The sequence below is a fragment of the Rattus norvegicus genome, chromosome 4, assembly GCF_021556685.1.
Source record: "Rattus norvegicus strain SHRSP/BbbUtx chromosome 4, alternate assembly SHRSP_T2T, whole genome shotgun sequence".
Lineage (NCBI taxonomy): Eukaryota > Metazoa > Chordata > Mammalia > Rodentia > Muridae > Rattus > Rattus norvegicus.
This window is the reverse complement of record NC_141537.1, coordinates 77,344,042-77,356,242: the sequence shown is the minus strand read 5'-3', so window position 1 is coordinate 77,356,242 and position 12,201 is coordinate 77,344,042. Positions and strand designations below refer to the sequence as shown.

Below are 12,201 nucleotides of genomic sequence, written 5' to 3'. Positions count from 1 at the left end.
GTTGAACACCTATCAACAAAAGATCTGTTTGGAAAAAGTCACTGACTATAGTTAAGTGTCTGGAGAAGTAATCGTAAAGAATGTTACTCCAGATGAATAACAGCCAGTGGTAGAGTGCTGTGTTCATAGGCCCTGGGTTCAATCCCCAGTACTCATGGGGCAGGCAGAGGGCTCTACTAGAGTGGTAAGGAAACCAGCTGGCAGCCCAGTGAAAATGGAAACCAGCCCACTCATAACAATTCTGAAAAGAGGATGGTGGATTCCTATTGCTAACAGAAACAGACGCTGTCTCTCCTGAGACCACTATCACAGTAGGATTCCCCAGAACATCTCAGATGTGAGATCTTACTCCCATATTTTACTAGAGCATTAGAATGAGATGTGAGATTTAAGTTCTGAACTAGAATGCAAATATAACCTACAAATAAATGGGTAGCTATAATAACTATCATGCTTTAATTACCAAAAATAAACCACATACTTTATTCAAAAATAATCCTTTCTGAATGTCTCCTTGCTGAATTTATGTGACCATGAATTCATAGCCTGATACAAAACAGCATATTCTGCTGCAGCATGTTTCTTTTTCTGCTTTCTACTCCCTTAAATAAGTCCTTTTGGCAACCTCAACACTGTGACCCCCCCCCCCACAACTCCGCTCACCACCAGATGGCATTGAACAAACATACCAATTGCTGATGAGATAAATATGGCAAAACCTAAGTGTGACTAGAAGATTCCCCTAGAAGTCAATAGTTAGGTCCTTCCATATTGAACAGTTCTTATTGCATTCATTCATTTTAAAGGAATCCTTAAAAATTAAACACAGGGTGTGGAAAGGACTGGGGCTGGGCATGTAGGGATTGTTCAAGGGATTCAGTTTCAGTTCTAGCACATGAATAAGCTCTAGAGCTACATAGTAGCATAGTGACTGTAGTTATTAACATACTGGATACATGCTGAAAAAGATAAAAGAGAAGTGCTAAAAGGAAATCCTGAAAATTCTTACAAAAGGATAAATATGTGGATATTAACGTTATTTATAGCTTGATTTTATTATTTAGCCATTTTTGGGAGGTCTGAAGTATAACATGTCAGAGATAGAATAGGGGCTCCGGTCTGGCATACATTGAGGCCCTAGGTCCCAACCCTACTACCACAAAAAAAAAAAAGAAAAATTTATCAGGCTATATGTCAGAAATATAAACAAGTTTCACCTTAAGAAAGATTGAGGGAGAGAAATCAAATATCAAATTCTCAGAATTGATGTAAAGATTAGATAAGACACTGCAGGTAAAAATACAGCTTGGACATAGTAGGAACTTTCCCCACACGATTGCCTTCTTCCTTCTAAAACTTAAGAGTAGTAGACGATTTTCCCTTAAAACCCCCAAACTTCTAATTCGTATGCATTTACTAGAAAATGCTTATAATCCATTAAACACAAGGGCAATCTTAGATTGAACATATTCACATAGTGTTGGTAAAACCTTCCTTAAAAAGGAAACTAGATGTTCACTGTTAGTTTCTTTATTGTACTTGTGAAACATACTTGTATTCCACAGAACAGAAAACATTAGTAAACAAAAGATACTAATACTAAATGTTATGCTTATTTTAATTCAAAATTAGGTTTTCTTAATAATTATTGCTATTTGGATAATCAATGTTTTATTAAGTAGGGCTTACATTAATACCTATTATAAAAATATTTATTATGAAAATGTACTGTATTTGCTATTTCTTTTAATTGCTGTTATAAAATATCCTGACAAAAGCAACCCAAACGAGGAAGGCTTTACTCTGAATCTTTTAAAGGAACAGTCCATCTTGAAGAGGAAGGCATGGTAGCCAGGTATGAAGCAGCTCTTCATACTGAAGCCACAGTTAGGAAACAAAGGCAGATGAAGTCTATGCTTAGCTAACTTTCTCCTTTTTAGTGAGTTCAGGATTCTAGCTGGTGAAAAGGACTTCCCATTCCAAGCTACTCTAGACGGTCATAGGTATACCCAGAGCACTGAGCTGGTCCTCAAAGTTTCTGATTTTAAACATTTCAGATGCAGATGCCTCCAGTACTATAGAAACACTACAGGAGTATTTCAAAGACAAACGTGTTTATAGAACTTGAAATCCTAACTCCAAAACTCACTAGCAGATCTCTTCACTGCTGAGCTTTCACTGTAGGGGACAATACTGGTTTTCCAGTCAAAATAAAGTAAATAAATGCTGCCTTTAAATTCCACAATATTTTGGTATGATGATACCCAGCCAGTACCGCCCCAAATTCGCACTAAAATGTTCCTAGCAGAGTTGTATTGTAATGGTCCCTTGTCTCTCTCCTTCTGTCACTTAAGTTTGTCCATAACAACTGCTTCGGCTAAGATGTACAAGCATGTAATGACTTCAGCAAGGAATTCTACTTCAACTCATAGTTCCCACAAGTCCTACTCAGTCAATTTCCAATGGTCTCATGTGCACAGTGACCACTATCTTGTGGTCAGTGGACAGGAGGCCTGAGAAACTGTCTGCTCAATAAGATTTTTAAAGTGGCACATCATGAGGAAAACATCCAGTTATTCATCACCTCTTCAAGGTTTTCAATTAAAGACGAAACAACAAAAATTTACCCTCTTACTATTCTCATCTAACCCTGGGTTGAAAACTCATCAGCCATTCTCCTTACTTAGGCCATCATTCAAGCAGTCTTCCTACTCCACTACAAATTAGCTGAAGAAAATAAGCACTTCTTTTATTTGGTTTTTATTTTTCTCTTTCTTTTTTGTGGCAGGAGTCACCATGAAATACTAGGCAGGCACTGTACCACGCAGCTGCATCCTTAGCACATTTCATATTTTTCTCTTTGAGGCAGGTCACTAAGTTGCCGAGGCTAACCTGTCATCTTCTTGCCTTGGCCTGCTGTGTAGCTGAGGTGATAGATCTTCACACCAGAACCACCTTTTAGGCGTTCTACATTGTTTGGTTTGAAGACAATTTACTAAAGAAATGAGAGGTCAAGCACACCAATCTTGTCCCATTCTGGTGAGCACCTTGGATAGTACTCTTGGAAGAACCAAGAGTTCGTAGTAAGTTTGATATACCTTCTGTTGTCACCCCGTTCTGGGCATGTAGTCATATTACATTTACAAAAACCCATCATGTCCATGTGTATGTGCAAGCTAGAGGCCAACCTTAAGTGCCCCTCAGGTGCCATTAACCTGCTTTGGGTTTTGTTTCACAGACAGGGTCTCTCACATTCTGTGATACCAACTTCCCCTTAGAAAATGGTTTTCAAACAAATAAGCCTCTAACGTTCTGTTCAAGCTGGAGATATTTCTTGGACTGTGCCTGTTCCTAATCAGGATTCATGGCTTTCTTTTCAATTACAAAACCATCTTGATAACTTACATAACAACTTTTATCTGTCGAAATATAAGGGTAATATAGGGTATCTAGTTACCAGTTTCTAGTTTTAACTGGATCCACTCCTCACACTCCTGGGCTCCAATGATCCAATCCTCCCACCTCAAGCTAGGATTGCAAATACTATTGAGGGGCAGAAGAGACACACTAATCTCATCTGCAATAACTGAAATCTGGCCCTAGATTCAATCCCCAGTATCAAAAATCCAAACTAAAGAACACTGATGTCTATATTTTAAATAGACATAAAGCACACCCTCCATGTAAAGGTGTTCATGTTCTCTATTCTTAGACCAGCTTTAACTAGTGTTCCACAAAGCCACACACTGTCTTATTGCTGTACTTTAGTTTAAGGTAGGGGATGAAACTTAGACCATGCTGGTGACTGGAACTAATGGCACAGATCTATTAAGTCCAGCTACTATGGAAGCCAGAGGAGCTTTCCCAAATCCAAGGCCAACCTAAGCTGCAGAGAGAGTCCAAGGCCAACCCATACAATTTCTACAGACATTTTGGCAGGGAGCATGCTGGAAAAACAAAGAAATCAAAAGAGCTGCAGATTAAATTACAGCTCAATAGTTATTTGCCTACCATACCTAAGGTCCCAGAACATCTAACAATCAAACTACAACGATTTCACTATTTTTGCTGTCACATAACTTGCTTCACTTACTTGGGTATTGCTCAAGAAAGGCTTTCAAGCTTATCTTCAAGGATCTTTAAAAACCCATTATCCATGTTTCCGTGTGAAAATAACACCTTTTTACAAAAATAAATACTAAAACTACAAAATCCAGATTTCCCCCATTGTTTTAGCAGCACTAAGATTTTATACACAAGGGGTTGGTGAGATAGCTGTGCAGATGAAGGCACTCGCCTCATGCTCAGATTTTCAAGTCCATACGGTAGAAAGAGATCTTCCAACCTTTGCACGTGTACCGACAAGGAAGTTTTTGTTGTTTTTTTTTAAATTCTGAAAAAGCATAAACAGATTGAATGAATCTATTCATTATAAAGTATTAGAATCAAAACAAACAAATCAAAACTTTGGAATATCCAAAGTGATCTTATACTTAAAAACAAAACAAAATAGGCTAGTTCAGTGGTTAAGAACACTTGTTGCTCTCCCACAGAACCCAAGTTTGGTCTCCAGAATCCACAGGATGGCTCACAAGCAGTTGTTAACTCCAGTTCCAGAGGATTTAACACCCACTCCTCGCCTCCTTAACACCAGGCATGTACATGGTACACATATATTTTCTTAGTCACTGTTCTACTGTTGTGAAGAGACACCATGACAAGGCAACTCTTGTAAAAGAAAAGCATTTAATTAAGGGCTGGTTTAGTCTGAGACTCAGTCCATTATCATCATGGCAGGGAGCATATACAGGCAGGTGCTGGAGAAGTACTGAGAGCTACATCCTGATCCACAAGCAGAGATGGGGGAATGAGGAGGAGAGAGAGCAAGGAGGAGAGAGAGCATGCTGGAGCTAGGTGCGTGGGCCTGGTGTGGGCTTTGGAAACCTCAAAGTTCACCCATAGTATGGACACATTTCCTCCAAGGCCACACTTCGTAATTCTTCTAATCCCTTTCAAAGAGTGCCACAACCTGGTGTCTAAGCATTCAAACACATGAGCTTATGGGAGCCATTCTTATTCAAACCACCACACACATGCAGTAAAACACCCATATATATTTAAAAAAAAATCTCTGTACAAAGTCAATAATGTACAAAACATTTACAAAGCTAACACTGAAGAGCTAACAGGCAAAACTACTCGACTGGCTACATGAGTTTTCTTCTTTCTGTATCTCTTGAGGCCCCTGATAATAGTGGCCTACCTCGCTCTCTGCATAATTTTCTTTCATCAAATAAGAAGCCCTCAAGTTGAATTTCAGTAGACTATATGATATTAGCATTATACATTTTTGTGACACATGTCAAAATCTAGTTTTAACCAGGACAACAAAGATGGATCTCTTCCAATATAAGGCATTTGCAAGAGGAGAAAACTGAGGAGGAACAGCCTGAGGAGGAACCAATTCAGACATTTAACCCTATCCATTAACACATGGAAATAAGTCACAAGCATGTATTTAGCAAGTCTTTGGCACAAACTTTGTGCTGAACATCAGTGTTCCTGTAACATTAACCTGTAAGTAATGCTTTTAAAGACTTAATCCTTAAGATGGGAGGAGTTCATTACCCTGTACTCTCTTCCATTTCTCTCCCAAACCAGTCTTATACCAGCCTAGGATCTGAACCCACTCATAGAATTCCACTTGGGACTGAGGAGTCTGCTCCATGGCTTACCAACCTCATGCTCACGCAGGATCCCAAACCTTTCTTTCTAGTCTGATCAGAGCAGGCCTCTTTCCAACCCCCAGGAAGGAAGCCCTAAGTTCTTATACCTTTTTCTCCATTTGTGATTTTAAGTTGCCTATCAGGCACAGCTAACTTTTTTAGTGAGAATATAGTGTATTCTGTGTACCAAAGGTATTTCTCCATTGATTATCTGGTGACAGCTTCTGTGCATTTTATGCACATTTCTATGTACCTACCTTCTTCTAATTCCCGAAATATTTCTAATTTAAAGGATCTTTCATAGATAACTAAACAAACCAAGCAACTTTCTTTTTCCAAGTTATAGCATGAATTGTGTCAAGTAATTTTCAGTAAGTTTTATTACTATAAATGAAGGCTTCATAATTTAAACATTCAACTTAAAATGTATCTCCTATTATTAGGAGTTATGGACTAAGCAAAATGGGAAGTTCAATTATCACCAAGAAAAGGAACACTCAGTTGCCCAGATGGCTCAGCAGGGAATGCAGGCTTGGTGACTTTAAGTTTAACCCCAAGAACTGAGTACTACACGTTTGTCCTCCACAACTGTGTGGTAGCATGCCACATGTACATATATGTGTACATACATGTATGTATACACACACACTTTTTAAAGGAAAAGGAAATCTTCACTATGAAGGCTATTTTAAATAAATGATAAATATCAAAACATATTGAGTTTAATGGAAATAATGTGAAGGATGATACAAGAATGAATGAGCACAGAAGACAAAGGAGAACTTGACCACTAGAACCAATCAGGCTACCAAGTCAGACATTTAACCCTATCCATTAACACATGGAAAGGAGGAGCAGGTAAATCAAATACCAAGTAACTCTACATTGAATAAAATAAGCAGAATGACATTCCTTGGCAGTGGTTCTACTACTATTTGCTTTGGATTTATGCTTTTGAAAATTATCTCAATACCCTGGGAAGTAGCTCAGTAGTGGGGACTTGCCTAGCATACGAAGTCTGATGCTCCCCTGGGTTCCATCCACAGCATCTTGCTCCAAAAATCATCCGAAGGAAAACCAACCCACTATATTGTATTTCCAGTTGTCTAGCTAGAAATACGTATGCAGTAGAGAAAAATTGGCAAAAAAAAAAACCCTAAAATGAACCACTTCTTAAAGATAATCACTAACGTAGTTACTTTCCAAAATACACTCCCACTCTTGAAAAACTTTTATACATATTAATTTTTAGTATCTTTGTACTTTAATATTCAATACAATATTACAAAAATGTAAGGATTTACCTAAACAATGCTGAAAGTCATCCACAATAACCCCAAACTGAAAATTAATGCATAAGAAAAAGGCATTAAGTCACATATACGGGGGTATTGCTAATCTATTGATCACTTTTTATATTGTTAACAAAATCCTTAAAAGCAGGCTATTTCAAACTATACATCATTTTGAAATTTCTGCTACAATTTATAAGTCTTGAAAAATCTTAGTTGGGGCTGAAGTGATGGATCGGCAGTTAAAAGCATTTCCTGAGAATACAAGATCCCAACATCAACATGGCAGCCCAGAAAACCCATACACACAAAAATAATTGCTTAAAAAAAATAATATTTATGGGCTGGAGAGATGGCTCAGTGGTTAAGAACACTGACTACTCTTCCAGAGGTCCTGAGTTCAATTCCCAGCAACCACATGCTGGTTCACAACCATCTGTAATAGGATCTGATGCCCTCTTCTGCTGCACTGTACAAAAGTGACTTATTTTAAAACATTACAAAGCACCACTTCTGGGAATACTGTTAGTAAAGCTCAAGATTTTCATGTTTCCTATTCCAATTTTCCCATTTTTTGCCATAGAAGGGAATCTTTTTCCCATTAGTTTACAAGTCCCCTTTGATAGTATAAAAAATAAATTTGCATGTAAAAACATTTTCGTAGTTTGTCATTTGCCTTTTATTCTGTTTACAAGATTTTACCATAAGAAGCTTTAAAACTCTGAATTGGTTCTTTTTTTAAAGTCCATATTTTTGGTATTATTATTAAGTTTCTCCACCCTGAGACTTGAAATTGATACTTTGTTATTAATTGATTTATAAAAAATTTTAAAAGACACAAGTTCACCTAAAATCACCACCATTTTAAAACTTTAATTACTTAAACTACTGCATACTTTATACATACTTAAATTAGTAGTCTGTTTTCTAAAGTATTTTCTGACACAGACCTTTAAAAAATTAGCTTATTAAATGAATTTAGGAATTTTTGCAAGGCCAATGAGTCATAACATTACACCCAATTTAACAATAGCCCCAATGTTCTACAACTGTTTATGTCTACACCATCACTGTCTAAGTACTGTCCAGTGTTTTCTGAAGGACCAGAAGAAGAAACTCATTCTTGGGAGCTGACCATAATTATGTATGATGCATTCTGTTGTAATGATCACAGACATCAATCTTTAAAGACGCTTTCATTTTAATCTCTGATAATCTTCCTTTAATTTCATATACATCAGACTTTCAAGGTGAGCTCTTGTTTAAAAGTTCAAGCTCTGAGATCAACATCTTGCTCTAACCACCTACTAGGGGTGTTATACCTTCATAGCCTTGATGAAAACTACCCAAAGTCCAGGACCCTTCTATTTTCTACAAGAAGGGTTAAATGTCAGTACTTAAACTTCACATGGCTTTGTAAAGATTTGAAGTGGGAGGAAGTACATGAATTTTGACATAAGCATTGTGACAGGTACTAGCGTCAGATTTGTTCCACCCTGCCCCTGGGTAAAGACAGCCTAACAGAAGAAACCACCAAGTATCATCAGAAATTAAGCACTGGTATAGTACCATAGACATCATGAGGACCTAGGGAAAGGTCCTAGACAGAATGGCAAGGCCAGCATTCCTGAGATGGAGATGCCTGAGCTATAAAGTGATAAGAAAAGAAAAAGAAGGATGTTAACCCAGAACAAATTAGAAGTGCAATCTAGCTGAAACGTGAGTGGAAGCCAGAGAGCGGAATCTTCCTTTTATCCAGATTTCACAAGGGAAAAATTAAATACTATCAAACTTGGGCTTTTCATAACCCTGGTGGTCAAATATGAAATGTTATATTATGTTCTTTAAGGTAGTTCTCCAATGTCTCGCTAGTTATGTTCCCAAGGAATCCATATATTTTAAGGACTTAAAAGTTAGACAGTATCACTTAAAAATTACCTTAGGTGTTTGCTGCCAAGTCTAAGGAACTGCTGCCAAGTTTAAAGAATCCCTGGGACCCATAAGATAAAGACTATGAAGGTTGTCTTCTGGCGTTCACATGTGTGCTATGGGGCATGCGCACATATTTTTTTTTTTATTAACGTGAGTATTTATTTACATTTCGAATGTTATTCCCTTTCCCGGTTTCCGGGCAAACATCCCCCTAATCGCACACATTTTTTTTTTTTAAAGATGAATTTAGAACTGTCCTTTAAAATAGATGGTTAACAGCTTTTTTCCTCCAAACAAACCTAAAGGTAAGTTCAAAATGAAACCACTGATTCTCATATTATCCCATGACTTCACTGATAAAGGTAAAAAAGACTAAGTAGGCTTTGAGACTTATGAAGTGCCCTAATAATTTTGGGGGGCCCTAACAAATTAAATCTTAAGAATGCCAAGTAACTACTGTTTGACTTAAAGTTTGTTCATTTAAACATAATTTTCCTTGCTGAAATGAAGGTACATTATCCCTTATCCTCTCACAGAAACTTTAGTACAACTGGGCTGGCCTATCTTTCCAGCAGGGAATAGCCTTAAATACTAACCTGCTTTACTTCAAAGGTAAAGGGGTAAACAAACTTGTTTTTAAAAAAATACTGACTTCTTAAATTAAAATGATTAATTTTAATTTTACAAACTGTTTGGATTTCCACAAAGAAACCTTGGACAATTTTTTTTTCCCTAGGTAAAGTAAGTACTTATCAGGTGAAAGGGGCAACACAAGAAAAATGAGTTTCACTCTAGGGAAGCATGCAACATAATAGTAAACTTGCACTTTTAACAAGATCAACAGCAACAATGACTATGTTTTCTGCAGCCAAAATTAAGGGGAGGAGTAAAACCCTAGGATTAATTTAATTAGTCAATAAAAAAAAAAAAAGCCATTCATGGTACCACCAAGATCATGTTCTATGTTATCTGAGGGAGACAAAGTAAAGGACTTATTCCTTGTTTTCAATGATTTCATAGTCACACGTATGGGAAATAAGCCTACACTGACAAAATTAATTACAGCAAGAAGGTGGAGTTCCCTGAACAACAGAGTCTATGTAATATCTAAAGACACCTGGCCAAATTAGCTCAGACTTCAGATGTATGTGACATACTAGGAATTTGGGCCACACCTTCCAGGGCCTGACCATAAGGCTCAGGAAAGATGTATCTTACAAACACCCTAGCATATCTAAAATATTTGCTTTTGGGCAAAATAGTTTTTTAAAGATGATGCCAACGGGGGAGGAAAGAGAAAAGGTTAACATTTTTAGAAAGCACTTCAGCCTTTTCTCCCAAGCTTAGTAAGTGCTTCCCCAAAACCTCCAAAAATAGGCATAATAGACGATAAAGCAAGCCAGTGTTGTGTTGCATACTCAGAATTTAAAATGAGATGTAACTGTTTCAACTTACTATAGGAAGCAATAAATACAAGTTTTATGTAAAAAAATAATAAAAATAAATCTTAAAACCTTTTCAAACAAAGAAAGACCTTATATCCTTATTTTTCTCAACTACACTTGCTTCTCCAGAGTGTTAGGTTTAGGTCCTAGAAACTTGAAGTAAAAGGAATTTAGTTCCTCTTTTGTCACCCCAGTGCCTTTCTAAAACAGTAATTATTTATTCCATCCTTAGCTTTTGGCTGTTTTAATGCTACTCCAGCACAGAGCAAGCACACACAGAGCAACTAAAAACACTTGAACAACTTGACTGCATTTCAGCATGCGTGCCCTTACCACAAACCCCCAACGACAGTGAACTGCAAGTACCAACAGCGACCTCGTAGGAAAGGGGGAATCCTCTTTTTTGGCAGACCTAGCTCCCTTAACTTTGGGGATTATTAGACTCAAGGAATGAAGAGTGCAAGCGTCCCTTGCTTTCTTAATTATCTCCGGTGTAACACAGTGCACAGGTGACAGAAAGAAGGGGTTCTCAGGGCCACGCGGGATTTAAGAATAGAGACCCGCAGAATCTCCGGCCCCCGACTCGGTCCCCCTGGCCCGGTGCCCGGTTACCTTTGGGGTCAGAGCGCGCGCTCCCGCCGGGCCCGGGGACGCGCCGAGGCCGCCGCACAGGGCCCAGCTCGACTGAGGAAAGCTGGCGGACGCCCCGGGGCTCCGTTCCTTTCGAAAAGCACACCGCATCCCGGCGCGCCTGCTCGGCCACGCTCCCAGAGAGAACGGAGCCCGGGGCACCACTGTTACCCAATAATCATGCCCCGCACCGTCGCAACAATGAGTGCCCCGGGATCCCCGAGAGCACGAGTCCCGCGGCCCTGAGCCGCCCCGGCCGAGCGGAACCCCCAGGGCCGAGGGGAAGGGAGGGGTAACGCGTGAGGCGCCGAGGCCCGCGCCACAGGCCGCGGTGAGTCCGGCTTTTTCCCAGTGCGTAGCCGGGGCCTGGTCCTGCGAGTCCCGGCCCAGGCCGAGCCTGGCCGGCCCGGTGACTCAGGCCGGGCCTGCCGGCTCCGCTCCGCCCTCAGCGTCCTACGCCCACGATTTCTCCAGCCCGGCCGCCATTCCGCCTAGTCGCGGCGCCTCGGGCCTTGCCGGCAACCCGGGCTCGGACGCCGCGGCCCGAGTCACTGCGACGCCGCGGCTCTGCCCGGGCCTGCGCTGCCTCCCGCCACCGCGGCCCGAGCCGCTACTCACCCGCATCTCCGGGCGCCCCCCGACGCTCGGGCGGCGTGTAGTGCTCGCGGGGCCCGCCGAGGTCTGGCCGCGTCCCTCAGCGCCCGCCTGCCCCGCCTGGAGCTGCGTGCGACACGGCGCCCGCTCCTCCTCCTCCTCCCCTGCCCGCCTGCCGGCCCTCCTCCTCCCGCCGCCGCCGCCGCCGCCGCCTGCACCACGCAACCTCCGCCCTCTCGCCGTCCCTCCGCCGCTCCCCGCCCTCCCGGCTTCACCGGCTCTGGCGACCGCGGGGCGAAGCCGTGGGGGAGGGAGGGCCGGAACGCACCGCCATCGGCGTCCGGGGCGGGGGAGCCAAGAAACCGTCGCCGCCATCGCCTGGCCAGAGGCAGCGCGGGAGGGGCACTGAAACCGCCCTCCCAGAGTCTCTGGCCGCCCCTCAGTGGCGAGGACCCGCTTCACGCAGGCATTTCTACCTGGGAGCCATGGCCTCTGCTTCCCAAACGCCGAACTAGGTCCCGCCGGACGTGCGGAATCCTCCGCCAGGTTTTCCCGCCGCCCTCGCGTCGGGGCGGCCTCTTA

At 41.3% G+C, this 12,201-nt stretch overlaps 2 protein-coding genes across 7 annotated transcripts in view; both read right to left on the bottom strand.

The window, feature by feature from the left end:
- The window catches only part of Cul1 (cullin 1), a 74,733-nt gene extending 62,545 nt beyond the window's left edge, over window positions 1-12,188 (bottom strand). Inside the window, exons 1-2 of one of the 6 annotated variants that reach the window (NM_001446353.1) lie at window positions 11,008-11,248; window positions 4,298-4,393 (exon numbers count right to left, since the gene is read on the bottom strand). The gene's annotated coding sequence lies outside the window, so the exon portion shown is untranslated. Of the gene's footprint in view, window positions 1-4,297; window positions 4,394-11,007; window positions 11,249-11,643; window positions 11,730-12,095 lie in introns of those variants that run through there. The other 5 variants (NM_001108627.3, XM_087658036.1, XM_087658035.1 and 2 more) reach the window with 5 other exon arrangements.
- LOC148006262 (uncharacterized) lies at window positions 4,094-12,173 on the bottom strand. Its single transcript, XM_087659728.1, has 2 exons — window positions 11,008-12,173; window positions 4,094-4,393 (listed from the first exon to the last, which is right to left on the bottom strand). The coding sequence occupies exon 1, from the start codon at window positions 11,992-11,994 to the stop codon at window positions 11,479-11,481; it is 516 nt and encodes a 171-aa protein (XP_087515854.1). The 5' UTR covers window positions 11,995-12,173; the 3' UTR covers window positions 4,094-4,393; window positions 11,008-11,478.
- Window positions 12,189-12,201: the final 13 nt, after the last annotated feature.

Excerpts from the sequence above, each read along its gene's own strand:
- LOC148006262 (XM_087659728.1), bottom strand. The coding sequence starts at position 11,994 with ATGGCGGCGACGGTTTCTTGGCTCCCCCGCCCCGGACGCCGATGGCGG.